The following is a 22180-nucleotide window of genomic DNA, read 5'->3' as shown; positions in this document are numbered from 1 at the left end:
TCAGCAATATACTTGATCATGTACCTAACTTTAAATATATGAATTGCCTGTTAGAAGTCACTGAGGCTGCTGCTGAACTCTATTTTTGTAGTCCTACAAAGCTTGCAGAGCTGCACAAAATAGATTACTTTGGGTTGTGCATATGTGCAAGCCCTGGCCAGCTGGCCCACACAACAAAGTAGCTCCAAAGGCACAATCTACAGCTCGAGTGTGATAAGGAGCTGTTGTTTAGTTCTGTACACCCCAGGGGAGCCTGTCAGTGTGTAGAACAAGTTCACTGACAGACATGCCTCATTAGCTGTTGCCACCATGGCAACCACTAATGGGGGTGTCTGCAAAGCCATCCATGGAAGCAAGGGGTGACTGGGTGATCTCATGTCTGGGACTGTCTGCAAGAAGGGAACTTGAAAAGACTACTGGTGCTTTAGTGGCTGCTAGTACTCAAGCACCAGCAGCCCTGTAACGTTCCCCACTTGCAGACAGGTGTGTCCCCCTTGCTGCCAGGTAGCAACAGTGACCATGCTACTTGCAAACTGCCTGGGATAGCAAGGGTTTTTGGCACTTGAGCAGCCCATAATGCTACCGCAGCCAACTTCAACCCAATCCCTACAGGGCTGTCTTGCAACTCTCACTAGATAGGCTATCAGGGAGCCAGCTAGCCCCCTTCTATTACTCCCGTGGGATGGAAGGAGGGAGAGCAGAGCAGTGTGGGATATTTGGCATTAGAGAGACTTGTCCAGGTGTTAAATTAGTTGCAAAACCCTTTTGAGCCCAAAAGAAGTTGCTGTGTCAAACTTCTGTGGGGTGGAGTCCCCATTTATGCACTAGAGTCACCATTTTTATAGCATGATAAACAGTGTGGGCATGTGGCCATTCACATTTTGTCACAGAAAATTTACATATAAAATGCAACAATTGTAACATCTGCCAGAACCCTAAAACTACACACATGATAAAAATATCTGCTACACTGAGAATTAAAGCTTAGGCTGATGAAAATCAGAAACAAGGGCACTGAAATCAATGCAGGCACACTGATTTCAGCTGATTCAGTTCAGTTACTCCATATTCTCTATAGAAAAGTATCAGAATTTGAAGTTTACTTTTATCCTGGTATTTGTTTTCAGTTGAGAGAAACTCAGCTCTTTTTTAACCATGAGAGACTTGGATTCAATTAATGTATTTATTCTTTTAATTCTAAGCAAGGATCACGCTTACTACTGCTTTTAGCTGCTGTCAGGTGATGTTATTCTATTATGAGAGAGCACCCTGTGAAACTAGGTTCCCAGCAGATGGGGAACAAAATACTTCAGCAGCAGAGCAAACAATCCAGAGGCTGAATGACCTGAGTTACTAGTTCAATTCCAGAAAAAGGCAAGAGTGTGACAGAACAGCAATAATTGGTGCAAAAGGAAACCACAGAGGTGGAAATGCAAAATATCTGATTTATGTATAGCAGTGTAAGAAATAAAGGGGATAAACAGGATAAGCTGGAAGCCATAGCCTGGGAAAGGACCTATGATCTCTTGGTGTTATAGAGACCTGGTGGGGCAGCTGTTATGACTGGATCATCAACATACAGGGTTACACTCTGTTTTGGGAGGAAAGGAAATACTGTCATCTTGTATGTCAGAAATGCATACACTTTTTCCTTGGTTCAGGAGAAATAAAATGGCAGATCAGAATACATTTTGGTAAAGATAAACAGTGAAAGATTCATGCTGGAGATTTATTTAGCCCATTAAGTTAGGAAACAGGAAGTAGATGAGGTATTCTTCAAGGAGGTAACAAAATTATCCAAAAGCTGTCAAATGGTACTGATGGGGAACTTCTATTTTCTGGGCATCCTCTGGAAGAACAATGTAGCCAAAAATAAAATGTTGAGCCAGTTCCTAAGTTGTGTGGATAACAACTTCCTGTTCCAGAAGGTGATGATATGACTAGGGTATCATCTATCTTGGATCTTTCCCTTGCCAATAGGGTAGAATTTGTGGAGAATATGGAGGTGATAGGAAACTTGAAAGGAAGCAATCACAATATGATAGAATACCAAATGATGGGGAAAACATGAGGTTGACAAAACTAAGACTATATTTCAAAAAGGTGGATTTCAGCTGACTCAAGGAATTAATTGGCATGATGCCATGGGAAGATAGACTGAAGGATAAGGGCACAGCATTGGAAGCTTGACAAGAGACTGTTCTAAGATGATAGAAACACAAGAAGAATAGCAAGAGCCCAATGTGGCTGCACAAGAAGCATCTAGGGTACCTCAAATTCAAGAGGAAAATATACAGGCAATGGAAAAATGGGCAAGTCACCAAGAAAGCTTACCAGGAAATAGCAAGAACCTGCAGGGACAAAACCATGAAGGCCGAGATAAAGAATGAACTGCACCTGGCAAAAGAGGTTAAGGACAACAACAAGAAGTTCTATAAGTATGTTGGTCAGAAAAGGAGGGCCAAGGACACTGTGGGCCCACTGTTAACTAGCCAGGGGGAACTCTTAGCAGAAGATGCAAGGAAGGTGGAGATACTCAACAGCTACTTTGCCTCACCTAATAAAGATCATTTGGGATAAGGAAGGGGGCAAGCTGAGGGATGATATAACAAAAGACACAGAACTTTTGATGGGTATGAATGAATTAAAGTCAGCAGGGCTAAATGAACTCCTTCCCAGAGTACTGAAACAACTTTCAGAGGAGGTCCCTGTGCCCTTGGCAATAACGTTCATGAAGTAGTGGGAGATGAGTGAGATACCAGAGGACTTAAAAAAGGGCAACCCAGTGCCCCTCTTTTTTAAAAGCAATAGGAGGTTCTGGGGAACTACTGAGGTGAGGCTAACCAGCCTGGACTTGGGAAGTACAGAAGCATAACCGGAGGAAACCCCTTTGCAAGCATCTGGAGGAGGAAAGGCTGATCACAAGCAGCCAGTTGCATTTGCTAAGAACAAATCCTGCCACACAAACTGGATCTCCTTCTTTGACAAAGTAACTACATAAGCAGATTAAGTGTATACGGTGTATTACCTTTCTGCAAAACTTTTGAAAATATCCCACATGACCTTCTCCTAAACAAACTGGAAAAATGTGGGCCAGACAAAACTACTATCAGGTGAATAGGCAGCTGGCTCAATAGCTGCAAACAAAGGTTAATTATTTAAAAATGGATCCATTTCAGAATGGCAGGAGGCTTTGAGTGGAGTCCCACAGGGGACTGACCTGATCCCAGTGCTGTTCAGTGCATTTATGAATTGGTTTGCTGCTGGCATAGAAGCAAGTTTGCAGACAACATGAAACTCGAAAGGCCTTTGAAAACATCAAAGGATGGGATTGCAATTCAGAAGCATCTCAACAGATTGGAAAGATGGGCTGGAGCTAATAGGATGAAGTTCAGTGCTGACAAATGCAAAGCGCTACACTTCTGGAATCATAATAAAAAATACAAATACAAAATGGGTGACACCTGGCTGAATGGTCGCACTAGAGAGAAGGATCTGCGAGTCTTGGTAGATCAGGCTTGGGGAATTCCTTGTAACTGTGTGCCTAGACTTGGAGACCTTCCGGAGCTCACCTGCCTCACTCTGACAGGAAGGTAATGTATCACCTGCCCTCTTTGAGGTGCTGAGTACTCTGTATGTGTGAAGGAAAAGCTAGAAATACTCAGGGTGTTACGAGCTCTGCAACAGATCTTCCTGGGTTTGCTGTTGTTACTGTGGATTTATTATTGTTGTATTTTGATATTGACCTTTTATAATGTTAACTTGAACTTTGGTGTGAAGTTTGTATTGGTGTTGTGCACCTCTGAATGCAGCCAGGCTGCAGGCCAACGTTCAGGAGAAATTAACCATTTGGGTGCCTCAAATCACAGACACCTGGTAGGCCATAGAGAGGCCTAACAAACCTCTGGTCATTTAATAAGGTTTTCCCTGCCAGGCCTGTCTTCAGGGTTAAGGGCAATTTTTTCCCCCTCCTGCTGCTACATTTGTCATATTTCGTATATATACCCTGGTTGACAACCCCTGGTATAAATTACTGTGAAAGCCTTAAAAGGAGTTATATGCTGCTTACCTTATCTGTTTGGAAAGAAAATTTTCAATTTTACTTAATAATTAAAGAGAAATGATACAAAATGTAGTGTGTGTGTGTGTGTGTGTGTGTGTGTATATGTGTATATATATATATATATATATATATATATATATATATATATATATATATATGAAATGAAATGAAAAATAGATTTTCTAGCCCGGAAGAATTTCTGCCAATCTAACCCTACCCTTCTCAAGGATTTTTGTTTTAAACAAAATAGATAAGTAAGAAAAATAAATTGACATTAACATCAAAATATTCTTTTTTAGAGGGTTTTGTTCTGTTTTTTTTTACTTTCATCTCAATGTCCTTAGTTTTTTATGTTCATTTCCTCCTCTTCCTCTCATCTCCCATCTTCCTTCTAGTTGTTTCTGTCACCCTTTCTCCCATGTGCTCTTTTTTCTTTGTAATTCTATCCATCTATCTGTTTCTAACTGTCATCACTCTTCCTCCGTTGTTATCGCTCTCTCCTAATCCTTTCAACCCCTCTCTCTGTTTTTGGCTCAGGCATTTGGGCTGGGACTTTTAAAGGCATAAGCTCTCCATTTTAGGCTGAACGTATTTTAGGCTGGACATAAGAAAAAAATTCTTTACTGTCCAAGCCCCCAAGACCTGGAATAGACTCCCTCCAGAAATGGTGCAGGCACCTACTCTGGACTCATTCAAGAAACACTTGGATGCTTATCTTGCTGGGATCCTTTGACCCTAGCTGACTTCCTGCCCCTGGGGCAGGGGACTGGACTTGATCATCTTCGAGGTCCCTTCCAGCCCGAATGTCTATGAAATCTATTAAATGTTCCCACATAGCAATGTTCTGACATGAAATTAAATCTCAATCTGATTTTTTTCTTAAGTTTTCCAAAACAAAGTTGTGATCAAGACTTCTATTTTGGGCCAAGTTTTAATAGTTCAACAGTAAAAAAGATTTGCAAATTGTTGTGTTTGCCCATTGAAAATTCATCCCCCCCCCTCCACCACCCATTCTGCCAAGGTTATTCTCCTATTAGGGAAGCAACATTGTCCCCAGTGGCACAAAAATGTCAAGACTTTCTTATTTTTTATAATGATATCAGTAAAATGAGGAATTTTTGTATCCTACTTTGGCTTGCATCCTAAAACTCACTCAACAATGTAAAGCACTTACTTAGGCACAGTGCTTAGGCAATATTAAAGCCTCATAGCCTGAGTCTTCTTTTAGCTACCCATGTATGAATCAAACATAATTCAAATTCTGCCAATAGACTCATAGCAGCCAGGGGATATAACCAAAAAAAAAAAAAAATCTCTTCTTGCATAATCATGCAGAGAACAATTTTGTCACGTCCTTAGCATTATTCTGATTACAGTATGTGCAAGCCTGATGCCATCGCCAGGAACTAACTGTTATAAGAGGGCTGGGCATTTATTGTGCCCTTTTAACCTAGTGCATTTCCTACTTGCCCAGTGGCACCATTAGAAAAAATGGCACAGAGACTTAATTTTCTATTGCATCCTCAGAATTAAGTCAGGTGTAACTCTTCCCAGAACTTAACACATATTCCCAGTATGATGGTGGAAGTGCTAAGCTTTAGCTGAGTCTAATGATGGGATTTTCAAAAGCCCTTAGAATTGGTCAGTCCTCCCAGTGATGCCAGTTCTCCAAGTAGTATAAAAAATATCACCTAAGGTACATGTTGTTTATTAGAAATGTAAGTTTCATTTTAAAAGAGTAAAAGTTTTTTTTTTTTGTGTGTGTGTGCTTATTTCCTCCCCTATACCCTGGAGGATATTAAATGAGAAAAGTGGCTTTGACTCTCAGCATTTCCAATCTTTTCTTTGTAATGTGAGCTGAAACATGAAGAAGCTTAAAGAGCTTTGTATCCAATATGAGCAGAGGAATAGCTTGTAAAGTAGGGGATTTAAGGGCCAGACTGATGAGACAGTATTACTTAGTTTACAGCCAGGTGAGCCTTTACTGGCATCTTACTCATTTTTCCCAACTGTTGGGGTTGCAGAAAGATTGAATTGCTCTTGAGAGGTATATATCTGTCAATGGTATAAAGACATCAACATTTCATTGTGTTTATGAGATTAACAATTCAGACAACTCTTGGTTTATGCAGACGTTTACCACATTTTTAAAAATGTTTTATGAAACATTTTTAATTGCACATTTTTGTATTTCATATTTTAATCCTTACTCTCTCTCTCTTATAAAGCCACAGTAACCTATATTTGAATTTATACTTTTAAATCTTTTAAAATTGTTTGTTAATGCTCGCAAACACGATGCTTCGTAAATGGTATAAATTCAGTTTTTAATGAAAACCTGTCTTTCTAAGCCCATGTGCAAATCTCAGTCAGAAAAGGAGATTTAACAGCAACAGTACATAATTCACAAGCCCCTGCAAATTGATTTTATAGCCTTCCAGTGATGCATTTCCGGCTGATATTTGCATTATCCACAGAAGCATACATTACTGTATTGTATTTATCTAAATGAAGGCTACATTGAAAAGGATATTGTTCTGTAGGAGACTAAATTAAGTGTATTTTAATTAGGTAGGAAATGGAAGACACCCTCAGACACCCACTCTCTACTGTCCACATTCATGAACCTGATTCAGTGAATACTACTGAGTATAGTGCAGTCCTCAATAGTGCTACTCAAAACAGTGTATCCTTTGCTTGGTATTTGACATTTATGGGGCTGCACTCAATTTTTTTTTTACCTAAAATATATGACCTCCCCTTCCCCGCCCCCCGCCCCCCAAAAAGCTTTCTGACTTTACTATCAATGTCACTGAGTGATATCAGAGATATCTCACTCCCTTTATTACACTGGTTGGAGAATCATACTCAATAGCTCAATGCCTATTGTGTGAAAGTATTAAGTAGGGTTTGCTATGGGGTCTGCCCTGGGTACAATATGGTTCAATATCTTTGCTGATGATTTGCATGATGGGATCAAGTGCATGCTTAGCAAATTTTTGGATGATACCAAATCAGCTGGAATTGCAGATACTCTGGGGGTTAGAGCTAGGACCCAGAGTGGCCTAGATCAACTGGAGAAGTAGTCCACCATCAACCAGATGAGATTCAACAAGTATAGGTGCAAAGTCCTGCACTTGTGCTGGGATACTGCATGCACAAATACAGACTAGGGAATGTCTGACTAGGCAACGGGGCTGCAGAGAAAAACCTGGGAGTTATGGCGAACCATAAGCTAAATGTGAGCCAACAGTGTGCTCTTGTTGCAAAAAAAAATTAAAAAGAAAAAAAAGCCACCAGCAACCTGGATTGGATTAACAAGAGCAACATTTAAAAATCAAGTGAAGTGATTCTTCCACTCTCTTAGCACTGGGGAGGTCTCACCTGGAGTACTGTATCCACTTTGGGGCCCCACACTTCAAGAAGGATGTGGACAATGTGGAAAGAGTTCAGCACAGGGCAACAAAAATAATTAGGTGCCTAGGAGGTAAGACTTGTGAGAAAAAGCTGAAAGAAATAACGTTGTTTTATAAGGAGAAAAGAAGACTGAAGGAGGATTTAATAATAGTTTTCAAATACCTGAAGGGTGATTATAGTGGGAATGAACGTAAATTTTTCTCTGTGGCTGTAGCAGGCAGGACTAGTATGGTGGTGCAAAGCTTCAGTCACTGATTTGATTCGGTAGAGATTCAGCCCATTCAGTGACCGAATCTCTGAATCCAAATCGAATCAGAGGACCCTTTAATTTCTCCGAATCAAATCACAACCCTCCGAATCAATTTGGAAAGATTCAGAGATTCAGACATAGAGACAGCTTGAAATTATTTTTCTACATGCCTCTGCAGACCTGGAAGTGGACCAGAAGCACTTCCAGTCCACTTCCGTGTCCGCTGGGGAGCATGCAGAGGGGTCCCCCGTCCCCCATCCTCCCCCCCCGGCTCGGTGATTGGTGCCTCCTGGGTCTGGTGAGGGCACCCAGCATCCCCCTCCGTGCAATCACTGAGCTGGGGGGGCCTCCCCACACACTACCCAGCAGACTTGGATGTGGACTGGAAGTACTTCCGGTCCACTTCTGGGTTCGCCGCTGAGCACGTGGAGGCCCCCCCCCCCAGCTGTGGGATGCTCCATGCACCGCAGTATTGCAGCGATCACACGCCTGCTACCTCAAGGTTTGTAGAAAAACCTTTAAAGCTGTGTCTATGTCTGTGAATCTTCAGTTTCAGATTCAGCTGAATTGAATCAGGGACAGTGATCTGAATCAACTAATTGAGTCACTGTCCCTGATTTGGGCTGAATCCAAATCCAAATCGAATAGGGTGCGCTTTGCATGCCCCTAAGGACTAAGAGGAATGGCTTCAAGCTGTGGCAAGGGAACTTTAGTTGGAGATCAGGAGGAACTTTTTTAACTATGAGAGTGATTAGGCATTGGAACAGGCTACCTAGAGAAGTTATAGATTCTCCATGCTTGGAAACTTCCAAAACCAGGTTAGACAAACACTTGGCTGGCATGGTTTAGCCAGGGATGATCCTGCTAAACATGAGCAGTGGGCTGGACTAGATGACCTTCTGAGTTCCCTTCCAGCCCCATTTTCCTATAATTCGATGATTACACACAGGAAATAAATTACCTAAAACACATTACTGAGATTGCAAAGTTGGCAAATGCCAAAATATGAGTTTCCTTTGTAATATATGCATTTTAATTACATGATCACAAACTTGTTTTCCTTATGTCCCTTGTCTAATTCAGAACGCACAGTTGTCAGTGTTCACTAATTCAACAGCTGTTCAATACTTTATTGTATCTTTATTGTTCAGGGGGTAGTTTGATTCCTTATTTACTATGCACTAATCAAATTCTACTCTGAAGACAGAATATTAATTCATTATATTACCCATCAATATAACATGTAAGTATTTTACAAACATCAATAGCATCACCGCCAGATGAGGTGTGAAGTTTTATTTCCATTTTACAGAGCAGGGCCTGAGATATAGAAAGATCAAGGTCATAATCTTGGGTGCCTCTTTTGAGATAGGAATTTGAGGGGGGTTTTTCTGAAAACTTTGATTTAGGTGGCTGGGATTCTGTGGTAGAGGTAGGGCTGTGTTCAGGGATCCTTTCCTACAATCATTGCCTCGTTTATTTAAAGCCTTCCACCTCTTGTAGTAAGTAAAGAAGGAGTTCTATAGATAAGTTTCCTTTATAACACAGCCCTCATTCATCCCCACAGAAGGAAAAATAGTATCTGATTATGTAATTATAGACTGTATCATAATGCACACAAAGAAAGAGGTTGCCCAAACATTACCTATATTTTGACACCTCTTCTTTGCAACTTGAATATTTTTTCCTAACATTTGGACATTTGGGTCTACTGCTCACAGTTTTGCAGCTTGAACTAATGGATAGCTATTCAGTAGGGATGGGATACTGTGGAAGGGTTTCACAGCTATTAGTTGACAGCAGGGGAACAGTGCAATTCAAGAATTTTGAGTTCCATTTCTGGCTTTGGAGAGAAATATGATCAAAGGGGCACAGACCTTTCAGTCTGTTTTCCCCAGGTTTGACCCTCCCATCATGGTCCTGTCTGTTCTCCATAACTAGCTCTGTATCTACATAAACTTACCAGTACCCACCTCCTTACTTCCTCACTGTCTGCTCCCGGGTTTCTCATCTTACCCAATATATCCTCACCTCAGGCACAGGGCTTCTCATCCTATCCACAGCTTCCTGGCTGCCATTTCTAGTCTCCTCTACATTTGTTATCCAGTCAGTCTCCCCCTGTCCATAGCTCCGTGGCTCAATCTTTTTTGCACAGGTTTCCTCACATTCCAGTTCCTTATCATATCCATTTTATTCCCTCCCAATCCATAGTCCCCTACATTTTTTCTAGTTTCACTCTCCTTATCCTTTCCCATTCCCAATCTTTCTAGATTCTCTTTTCATCTTGGTATTTCTCCCTAGTCAAGTCATTCACAGTTCTCTTCCTATTCCCCACACTGCCAGCTCCTAGGCCCAGCCAGCTTTAGTTTCTCCCTGTCTCCTTCCCTTCCAGTCAGTTTTGCTGCTTTCAAATGTATAGGAATCTTCATTTTTGTGTTTCTGTCCCTGAATTAGCTATTTTGTTAAATAATGAATCTAAACATGGAGGCAGCTTGTTTCAAAAGAGGTTGTCAGGTTAGTCTTTCTCTGTTGAAGAGGGGGTACTCAGCGAAGTTAAAATGTGTGGCTAGGAAGAAAATACAAAATAAAATTGTGAGAAAATTCCTTAGAAATATTTTTATATAAACAAAAAATTAAATGAATAATAATTTCCATGTAAGAAATACTAAATTTCAGTTAGGAAAAAATAAAACACCTAAAATCAGGGATCCCAAAGGCCAGATTCTACTTGGCATTTGTAAGAAAGAGGTGTTTCACATTTTGTACACTGTTTCAATCCACAGTTGCAGTAAATAGAGTCATATTTTGCTTCTTCCCCTGGAAGTACAATCCATCCTAGTGGATGCAAGCAGAAGGGACCTGATCAGGAAAATGACAGAGGTTGGCAGATATGGAGTATAGCAGTACAAATGCTCTTCCTGGATGATGGGAATCTTTTGTCCACAAAATATTCCCCTGGAGCTGTCAGGAATAGTTGGAGTACAGTGTATACAGTCCTGTTCTAAGTGTGTTTCAGTTTATGGCAGTGTACACAAAGCACTTTAAAATGAAGGAATGTGTTTGGATTTGTATGACTGACAGCAATATTCATTATTATTGAATATGTCTCTGATTCTTTACCGTTGTTGCTTCTGGAACAAGTTCATCCCTAACAAAAGTTCCAGTATATGAGTTGTTTTACTGTACATCCTCTGGGTGCATACAGACACTTGGGGAGGTTAGATTGCATTAAAAATGGACACCAATCTAACTTAGTTCACCCAGGTGCAGAACTTACACTAGTTAGGTTGATCAAAGTGAGAGCTGTAAAGAAGTGCAGGACTATCTAATTTACCTCTACCTCCAAAGTAGTCTAACTTAGATTGGGTCAGCCATTTCTAGACTGATCTAACTGTCCTGAACTGCTGCAGAGTTCCCAGGTCTGGGAAAGCCCTACCCCCTCCCTGGCACCAGGTTATTTTTAGCCCCCCCTAGCTTTTCCCCCCCACCCCAGATGGACAAACCCTATCGCACAGACCAGTCAGCCACCCCCCACATCCTGCAAGCAACTCTTGGTGCCACTTTTCCAGCATTCGCGAGTGCTAGGAACCAAGGAAGTAAATTGGGGTGGGGGGAAGGGTGGGGGGAATGTGAGGCATTGGCTCACTGGGGTGGAGGGTTGGGGGACTTAAAATAGTCCCTGGTTCTGGGGGGGAGGGTTGGAGAGAGAGCCCCCATTCCCCCAAGCCCCACTGCAAACCCCACAAGGCTCTCTGATCCTGAAAACCCCTTTTGGACCCCTCCATCCTCCCCCACTCCTCCCCATGGTCCCCACCTGCCCTTCTGACCCACCCCTGGAACCTGCTTTCCACCCCAATTCTCCAAACCTCCACATTCCAACTTACCTTAGATTGGGTGACCATTTTAAACTCAATCTAACCTCCCTCTAATTTCCCTGATTGTCTGTACTCACCCTCTGAGTGTGGATCAACAATTATATTTATAACTGTTGACAATTGGTTATGAGATTTCTTTCAGTCTGCAAGAACTCTGTTCGCTTTCTATAGTGCAAGCTACTCATAGAAAGATATGGAAGTTCTTTTAAATATGTTAAAAAGTATTAAATGAATAATAATGGCTTTTAAAATAGAGAATTTTTTTTTATATTTAAGATCTGTCAGCTATAAATGAACAGATTTCCCATGAGCTGACTAGAGTGAAGAAGTAGCGTTAACAAGCAGGTATTGTTCTTTATTGAGCCAAATACCATGAATCATTGTACCAAAAAACAACTTAATCTCCATACCACCCTTAACAATTTCCTGACTTAATTAATTTTGGAAACCGTATTCTACTTGAGAAATGATTTGTCTTGCTCAAACTTCTGGGGTTTTTTTTAACTTCTACTTTAAAAAATGGTCTTGCTAGGGGTAGAAGCCAGGTTATGATCATTACCAAAATTTCAAAATATTTAAGTACATGTTGTATCTAGGGATAGGTGGCACTTGTGATGGTTTCCAGTCCTGCAGAAATTTTGGAAATGTTATTACGTAAACATAAAACATTATGTAAGCATGGGGGAGAGTGTGCCTTGAGAGAATGGGAAAGGGAGCTGTTCACAGTACATCCACTGAAATCTGTCTTCATTCAGTATTCATATTCCTTACATCTGTGTGTAACAAACTCATCAAATGTTTAGTGAATTGGTATCTCCAGCGTAAAAACAATTGAATTTTAATAGTAGATGTTAAAAATCATGAACCAAAAAGATGAGAGAGCCATAAGGGAAATACAGAGCACCCGAGTGAGGGACTAACATAAGAGGGATGGGGGTAAGGAGGGGAACGCAACTGAGTTACAGAAAATACAATGTTAGCCAACTAAGCCCAGGGTTAGGGGGAGGGGTTATATCTGATAGTTTCATAGTTTCTAGGGTTAGAAGGGACCTGAACAGATCATGAAGTCTGACCCCCTATCCTGGGCAGGAACAAGTGCTGGGATCATAATACCCCAGCCAGATATCTATCCAACCTCCTCTTGAAGACACCCAAGGTAGAGGAGAGCACCACCTCCCTTGGGAGCCCATTCCAGACCCTGGCAGCCCTAACCATAAAGTAATGCCTCCTGATACCAAGCCTGAACCTATTCTCAATCACTTTGTGGCTGTTATTCCTTGTTATCTGAGGCAGTGCCCGTGGGAACAGTGTCTCACCTATTTTCCACTGGTCCCCCCTAGTGAGTTTGTAGATGGACACCAGATACCCTCTCAGTCTTCTCTTGTGGAGGCTGAATAGATTCAGGCCCTTTAGTCTATCTTCATAGGGCCTGGCCTGCTGCCCCCTAACCATGCGAGTGGCCCTCCTCTGGACTCTCTCAAGGTTAGTCACATCCCTCTTGAAGTGTGGCACCCAGAGCTGGATGCAGTACTCCAACTGCAGCCTGACTAGCACTGCATAGACAGGAAGGATCACCTCTCTGGACCTGCTTGTGATGCACTTATAGATGCACGACAAGGCGCGGTTAGCCTTACCGACTGCTTCCTCATATGGGCGGCTTATGTCCATCCTGGATTCAACAATGACTCCAAGATCCCTTTCAGCCACTGTGTTGTTGAGAAGGGTGTTCTATAGCCTATATGTATGTTGCAGGTTCCTTCTCCCTAGATGCAGCACCTTGTACTTGTCTGTGTTGAATTCCATTTTATTCTCATCTGTCCATCTCTGTAACCTGTCTAGATCTAGTTGGATTCTCTCTCTCCCCTCCAGTGTGCCCACTTCTCTAACTAAGCCAAAAGACTGTCTTACCACTAGTTGGCTTTTCAGTAAGCCAGGAATACCTACTGTAGAGTAGGAAGCATGACCTATACTGTTAATCTGTTATTGTATTCAGCACTCTGTTTCTTGAATGAGCCTTTGATACAGGCACAAACAGAAAGAGAAATGGATGAAAATGCCATCTAACTTAAGTGCTCAGATGACTTTTCATTTTTTTATTTAACGTATTTACATATGTGTATTCTTACAACATGAACTATATTGAATATTGTAAGAGTTTTGTTTTCCTTTCCCTTAGGCATTTCCTGGAAATACAAATTCCGATAGTGTGGTCCGGCATGATTTGCAACATCCAGTTATTGCCCGATACGTACGCATAGTTCCTCTGGACTGGAATGGAGAGGGCCAAATTGGTCTCAGAATTGAGTTCTACGGCTGCTCATATTGTAAGTTTTGTTTCTCATTTTCTATTATCCATTTTCTCTTTCTAAATATGGATAACTCTTTCCATAATATGGATAACCATTAAACTCTGAATATTTAATATCTTTTGGTTAAAAAGATTAAGACATTCTAAGACTGTTAATTATATTGCCGAGGGCCGCATAAAATATTTATTGTAACCTTAGCTCCGAGTCACTAGTTAGCTCTTGGTGAGATGCTATATTGGAATCCACAATGATACTGCTTTGAAGTATTTTTTTTTTTTTTATCTTTACTATTGCTTTTGTATAAGACTTTGACTATTATTGCATAATTCTAACCAAACCAGTTCAGGAAAAGTCTTTAGAGTATGAAGTGAAATAATTTGTTGGGTCCTGAGGGAATGGATAGGGAAAAAGATAGAACTTGCTAGTTTGTGTTAATGATAACATGCAAGGCTTAATAGCAAATAAAAATCCCATTAAAGATGCCTTTTATACATCTAAATATATAACACATTTTCTAGAGATAATCCTTGGATGCATATATGATTAAGGCATATAGATTTGTGGTGTAGTAGATATTACAGAAATAAAAGGTCAAACATAAGGTTCCTGCTCAAGAAAATTACCAGAAATAAAAATGTTCATAGGGCCTTATGTTCTCTGTTCTTTTATGACACTTTCTCCAAGTGTGAGCCAGTAATTTTCAAATAATTATGAGAAACCCAAAAGCTACAAATGTGTGTTCTATTCAGGGAACACAATATTAACTGGGTTGGAAAATACCATAATCAAATGTCTGCTTGTTTAAAAAAAAAAAAGGCAAATACTTGTTTCCAGGATGAGTTGTCTTTAAAAGCTACAGGTGCATCCATCTTCCATGAACGAATGCAAATGGGAACTCTTAATTGATGAACCCTGGATAAATTATCTATCAGTCTACTTCTCTATAATTGATATTGTATCTATCATCATGGATTCTGAACTCTATAATTCTTACCAATACATAACAATTAGAAAAATCAAAAAAGATGGGGTTAAATTCTAATTACAATCACAGTTATGCTTGCATATTAATTTTAGGAGAGTGAAATATAAAGAAGACTAGGAAAAATTAAATTAATGTTTAGTTGTCCTCATAAGTTTAGGTTTGATTTGGATAGACAGTAGGGATTACATTTAATATTAAAATGAAGAATAGATGTCTTCCTTCATATGACAGGTGACTGACAACTTATATGTTTCATAGATTTCATAGACATTAGGGCTGGAAGGGACCTCGGAAGATCATCGAGTCCAGCCCCCCACCCAAAGGGCAGGACGTCAGCTGGGGTCATAGGATCCCAGCAAGATAAGTATTCAGTTTCATCTTGAAGGTGTTCAATGAAGGCACTTGAACAACCTCCGGTGGCAGGCTGTTCCAGACCTTGGGGGCTCGGACAGTAAAGAAATTCTTCCTTATGTCCAGCCTGAAACGATCTTGTAGTAGTTTGTGACCATTCATCCTCGTCATCCCTTGGGGCGCTCTGGTGAACAAACGTTCCCCTAGATACTGGTGGTCACCCCTGATAAACTTGTAGGTGGCCGTCAGATCACCCCTGAGCCTGCGCTTTTCCAGGCTAAAGAGCCCCAGGGCTCTCAGCTTGTCATCGTAGGGTCTGCTTCCCTGACCTCTGATCACGCACGTGGCTCTTCTCTGGACTCTCTCAAGCTTCTCCACATCCTTTTTGAATTGTGGAGCCCAAAACTGGACGCAGTACTCCAGCTGCGGCCTCACTAAAGCCGAGTACAGGGGGAGAATGACGTCCCGGGATTTGCTTGAGAAGCATCTATGGATGCAAGCCAGTGTTTTGGTCGCTTTACTAGCTGCAGCATCGCATTGCAGGCTCATGTTCATCTTGTGGTCAATGATGAACCCCAAGTCTCTTTCTTCCATAGTGCTAGCCAACATAGCACTGCCGAGCCTATAAGGATGCTGCGGGTTTTTTTTCCCCAAGGTGGAGAACCTTGCATTTATCGGTGTTGAACACCATCAGATTCTCATCCGCCCACTTGCTGAGCCTGTCCAGGTCAGCCTGGATCATCCGCCTGTCTTCTGGTGTGGATGCTTTGCCCCAAAGTTTGGTGTCATCAGCAAACTTGGCCAGTCCGCTTCTGACTCCAGTGTCCACATCATTAATGAAGATGTTGAACAGTATGGGTCCAAGGACAGAGCCTTGGGGGACCCCACTGGTCACAGGACACCACGATGAGTGACTTCCATCAATTACTACCCTCTGGGTCCGACCCCGGAGCCAATTTTCCAGCCAGTGGATCGTGGGGGACCAAGGCGACAATTGGCCAGTTTCTCCAAGAGACGATCATGGGACACCAGATCGAAGGCCTTTTTGAAGTCAAGATATATGACATCAATCTCTTCTCCCTTGTCCAGGTGATAGGTCACCTGGTCGTAGAAGGAAATGAGATTGGTCAAGCAAGACCTACCCGCAACAAACCCGTGCTGGCTATCCCTTAAGATGTTGGCATTGGCCAGTCCATTAAGGATGGCCTCCTTAATAAACTTTTCTAAGATCTTCCCCGGGATAGAAGTCAGGCTGATGGGCCTATAGTTAGCCGGATCCACTTTCCTCCCTTTCTTGAAGATAGGCACCACGTTGGCCTTCTTCCAGTCTTCAGGCACTACACCAGAGCGCCAAGAATTTTCAAAGATCCGCGCTAGAGGCTGGGCTATGATGCTCGCCAGCTCCTTGAGTACCCTGGGGTGAAGATTATCAGGGCCGGCTGACTTGAAGGTATCCAGCTTCTCAAGATGTTCCTTCACAAAGTCAGCATTAATGGAGGGCAGGGGATCACCCTTACCCGGACTTCCCGGCCCTGTAGCGGGCACGGGCGTCCCATGGGGCTGATGAAAAACCGACGCAAAGTACCTATTTAATAGGTTGGCTTTTTCCTGGGCATCAGTTGTCAGTTGCCCCATCTGGTTCAGCAGGGGTCCAACGTTGCCCCTGCTTTTCCTCCGGCTCCCCACATATCTGAAAAAGGACTTTTTATTGTCCTTGATGCTCAAAGCTAGCTGGAGTTCAGTTGCAGCCTTGGCTTTCCTGGTCTGCTCCCTACAGGACCGGACCAGTGCAGAATAATCCTCCTTGGAGGTGACTCCCATCCTCCATCCTTTGTAGGCCTTTCTTTTTAGCCTCAGGAGGTCTGCTAGGTCCCTGGAGAGCCAGGGGGGCTGCTGTGCCCTCTTGCTGCCTTTCCTCCGAGATGGAATAGACTTAGCTTGTGCATTGAGGATCGCTCCCTTGAGGAGCAACCACTCTTCTTGAACTCCCCTCTCCCTGTGGTCACAGTCCCTTAGGGCCTCACTGACAAGCCTCCTGAGCTTGTCAAAGTCGGCTTTCCTGAAGTCAAGGACTTGCGTGTTGCTGACTGACTTGCCAGCTTTTTGGCGGATGGTGAAGGTGATCAGCTCGTGGTTGCTGTCACCCAGCTTCCCATCGATCACTAGGTCGCCGACTAGGTCCTCCCCAGTAGCCAGCACCAGGTCGAGCAGCACTTTGCCTCTCGTTGTCCCATAGACTTCTTGAGTCAGGTAGAGGTCATCCACGCACGAGAGGAAGCTCTGCGACCGCTCAGATTTTGCTGAGCGATCCTCCCACGAGATGTCTGGGTAATTGAAGTCACCCATGACAACCATGGTCCTGGAGCAAGCTGCCTCAGCCAGTTCCTGGGCAAACTCCTGGTCTAGCTCAGGACTTTGGGTGGGAGGTCTGTAATAGACTCCCACCATTGTGTCCCCTGTGCCGTGTTCCCCACGGATTTTAACCCAGAGGGTCTCCTGCCGTCCACCCTGGTCGCCAATATTGGCTTGCAGGGACGCATAGCTTTCCTTAACATAGAGAGCTACACCCCCGCCCCTTTTCTCTACACGATCCCTCCTGTACAGGGTATAGCCATCTATCCCCGTGGTCCAGTCATGGGTGGAGTCCCACCAGGTCTCCATGATCCCTATGACATCGTAATTGTTTGCACTGAGCAGGAGGATGAGCTCCTCCTGCTTATTCCCCAGGCTCCTGGCATTAGTGTACAGGCAGGCAAGTGCCCCCTGGGGGGCTCCTTCCTTGCCCACAGATTTTACCAGGGCTGGGGCTGGGGTGGGCTCCCTTGAGTGCCGTGATCCGCTGGCTTTGCAAGGATTGTTCAGCGGGCCAGCAGTGGCGGTAGTCCCCCCGTCCCCCAGTGGGCTTAGTTTAAAGCCTGGTGGAGCAGGTCAGCCAGTCTGGCTGAGAAGAGCCTCCTCTCTAGGGGAGAGAGGTGGAGATCATCTCTTCCCAGCAGCTCGCTGCCTCTCTCGCCAAAGAGGGGGCTGTGGTCATGAAAGCCAAAGCCTTCCTGACGACACCAGCGCCACAGTCTTTGGTTGACCACATAGATCCTCCTGTCCCTTCTCAGCCCATAGCCTGAGACTGGGAGGATCGACGAGAACACCACCTGTGCCCCCAGACCCTTAAGCCCCGCTCCCAAATCCCTGTAGTGCCTCATGACCTGGCTGGGAGTGCTCCGAGCCATGTCATTGGTGCCCACATGAATAAGGAGCATGGGATAGTGGTCTGTGGGTTTGAGGAGCTTGGGGATCCTCTCTGCAATGTCCCAGATGCAGGCCCCTGGGAAGCAGCAGACTTGCCGGGCTAAGGGGTCAGGGTGGCAGATTGGCCCCTCCGTCCCCCTCAGGAGGGAGTCTCCCACAACAAACACCTTACGTTTTATCTTGGGGAGAGCAGGGGCGGGAGTTGCAGTTAGGCCCATGTTGCCTGTGGGGGCCGGCAACTCAGCAGGCTCTGCTGGGGCAGCAAGAGGTGCATACCTGTTGCTCAGTTCTGGCGGGGCAGGGGCCTTGGTGCGGCGGGCCTTAGGGCCCTTGACCACCTTGGTCCGTGCCCCTGGCTGGACACAGCAGGAGGTCCCAGAGTCCTCTTCTGGCCTGGAGGGAGACTGTGATCTACCCTCTGCCTCCCGGGGGAGAAGGGCCTGGCAGTAGGAGTCTATCTCCTGCTCGCAGTCCCTGATGGCACGCAGTCTGTGGACTGTGGCCTGGAGCTCCTCCAGCTGGCGTGCCAGAGACCCCAAAAGGGAGCAGACCCCACAAGAGGAGGTCGCCATGTTGATGTCAAGGTCAATCAGCCAAAGGACAGTTTTTCTAGTAGCCTGATAGATGCAAGAAATACTGTCTGTGAATGGTCAAAGTCTTCACTGAGGGATGACACGATCTGTAATCTGTGCTTCACAAATGCAGTAGTAGCTTGGGTTCCTTTTGATACCCTATTGATGACAGAGATAGCTGTATCTATCTCACAGTGTCCTTAGGCAGTTCAGTAAGGACTACATTTTTCAAGATAGGTCAAATCCAGTATTTCTGAGATTTCTGAGTATTCATTGATGTGATACTTGTAGGGACATCAGCATTGTCCACGGATGCCTTCCAGTGCATCACAGAACCATAGGAAAGCCTGTTAATAGCACATACTTGATCCTAGAATGGGTTTGAGGGCTTCAGCTGAAATAGTCTTGAGTACTGGAGACACTGTTGTAAAGGTAAGTTATAATGTGAGTATAGATGGGGCATGTTTGTGTTATATCTAATTGTATGGGTGCCCGATGGCCAATCTTGCTGACCAGGGGTGAGGTCCCCCGCAGCAAAACTTACCAACTGGTGAATGGCTGTGTTGCTTCCAAAAGCGGCCACGGCCCTCCCGGAAGTGGCCGTGGCCTACATCTGGTGCACGCACTCCCTGGCCAGCACTTGCAGGGGGGCACCAGTGCTTCCACCTGCCCCCCCTGCCCATTGCCTGAGTGGGGAGTGTGGCCTGACAGGGGGTACACCGGTGCTCTCACCGGCTCGATTTGGCGGCCAAATCTCTGAATCCAAATTGAATCAGGAGACCCATTAATCTCTCTGAATTGAATTGGAACCCTCCAAATTGATTTGGAGAGATTTCATGATTCAGCCATAGATACAGCTTTATATGTTTTTTCTTCGTACCTCAAGGTCCAGGTGCAGCTCATGAACACTGAGATGGTGGGGTGAATGGAGCACGGGTGGGTCCTCTGCACTCTTGGTGGTAGACCCGGAAGTGGACTAGGAGTACTTCTGGTCCACTTCTGGGTCCACTGCAGAGCGCACAGGGAACCCCACCCTTCCCCTGGCTTGAAGACTGGTGCCTCCTGGGCCCAGGGAGGCACCTGGGGCCCCCCCACAACAAATCACTGAGTTGGGGGAGCATGGGAGGGGGTCCTCCGTATGCTCGGCAGACGACCCAGAAGAGGACCAGAAGTACTTCCAGTCCACTTTCGTGTCTGCTGATGAGCACACGGGGGTCCCACCCGCGCTCCCATCCTCCCCATCATCTCAGTGTTCATAAGTCATGCCTGGTACCTTGAGGTACGTAGAAAAAACATATAAAGCTGTGTCTATGGCCAAATCGGTGATTTTTCCAAATCAGAATCAAATCTTCAGATTCGACCGTATCGAACCGAGAAAGTGATCTGAATCAGCTAATCGAATCATTGTCTCCTGAATTGGGCTGAATTTGAATTTACTACTGCCCACTTCATACACCCCTAATAAATGTTTCCATTCTAAGGGATCCTACTCTACTAATTGAAGTAGATGATTTGTTGTTTCAAACTCTCAACCAAGATCCAACTTCTTGTAAAAATTTGAATCATTTTAACAGGTAAAGTGCATTTTAATAACACAAACAAAAAATAAACCCTGTGATCATTGGTGAAATATTTACTGCTGAAAGTAGTATTTTCTGATGAAGTGGCTGGACAAACTACTATAGCTACATACCAGGATGCTTTTAGAGGCTTAAAGGAAGTAACCTTGTGCCAAATAAAACACAGTTCAGTGACAAAAAGATATCAGGTATTTGATGAAAAGTTGTTTTCCTGACAGGTGTTATGCCTCTGAAAGAGGAGAAAAGGAGCTTCTAGGGGAAAAAAATGTCTGGACATAAAAATATTAATAAAATTCATCTTCACAGAAGAGTTGAATGAGAAAGTGTACTGGTTCTCTTTTTGAGAAGAGTATTGCTGAATTCATATTTTCAATAGTGACTCTTTTCTTCAATTTTGTTATAATAATTGTAATATTTTATATTTATTCTGTATAGTGTCTTCAATCCCAAATGATCCTAAAATGCAGGCATCACTTTAACCACCAATGAAATAGCAGAGTATGGTGAGGGCTGTGCTAAACTGTTATATGTGGCTGTTGCACCCAGCTCTGGGGTGTCTCATAGCTTTCCCCATGCACTGTTACATGCAGCTGTTACACCCCAGAGCTGGGAGCATATCTGCCATTCCCATGCACTGTTGTATGTGGCTATTACACCCTAGAGCTAGGGCTACCCCATTCCATGCCTCTGTGACACTAGGGGACTCTCTGGGATACCCCTGACCACATGGGCTGGACCAGGAAAAATTTCCAGCTGTAATCCCAGCCCAAAAACAGCCCAGTTCCAAGAAAACTAGAAAAACCAGAGAGGCATGGCATGGGGTGGCCCAAGAAAGATTTCCACCTCTAATCCCAGTCCAAAAGAAATTCCTTATCTGAGCCCATATACTTAGTACAGTAGGCGTGGAGGGATTGTCTGTTGGCAGCCTGACATGCACAAATCGTGCTTTGGGCTGGGCAAGACTCTGGCCAGAGATGTCCAGGTGAGTCCTTTGGTGACACAGGCATGGTGTCAAATGGCCTAGAAAGCATTTCAATCTGTAATCTCAGCCCAAAAGCCAGTTCCTTATTTGAGCCCATATACTTAGCATAGCAGTTTGGGGGGGGGGGGGGGGACTGTCAGTTGGCAGCCTCACAGGAACAAATCGGGCTTTGGGCCGGGCAAGTCTCTGGTCAAAGGTGTCCAGGACAGTCCTCCAGTGCCACAGTGGCATGTTGTGGGCTGGCCTAAGAAGGATTTCCATCCATAATCCCAGCCCAAAACAGGTTCCTTATTCGAGCCCATATACTTAGTACAGTGGGCATGGGGGGTGGGGCTGTCAGTTGGTAGGCTAGCATGAACATACTGTGCTTTGGGCCAGGCACAACTTTGGTCAGGGTTCTTTGGGACAGTCCCCCAGTGGCATGGACAGGAAGTTGTGGGTGCACCTGCCCTGGCTGGCCACCAAACCGTTGCCAAGCCTGGTCTTTCTCCAGTCTTCTTTCCCTTGCCCCCACCCCCTACTTTGACAGCACCTATTTTAATGTCCAAAA

General features: G+C 44.1%; 1 protein-coding gene across 1 annotated transcript in view; it reads left to right on the top strand.

Moving 5' to 3' along the window:
• Positions 1–22180, top strand: part of CNTNAP2 (contactin associated protein 2) — a 1295029-nt gene that overhangs the window by 217118 nt on the left and 1055731 nt on the right. Inside the window, exon 4 of the mRNA XM_059729349.1 lies at positions 13782–13929. Coding sequence (XP_059585332.1) covers positions 13782–13929 — 148 coding nt within the window. The remainder of the gene's footprint in view (positions 1–13781; positions 13930–22180) is intronic.

This window comes from Alligator mississippiensis, chromosome 5 (genome assembly GCF_030867095.1).
Source record: "Alligator mississippiensis isolate rAllMis1 chromosome 5, rAllMis1, whole genome shotgun sequence".
Lineage (NCBI taxonomy): Eukaryota > Metazoa > Chordata > Crocodylia > Alligatoridae > Alligator > Alligator mississippiensis.
This window is presented reverse-complemented; position numbering and strand designations above follow the sequence as displayed.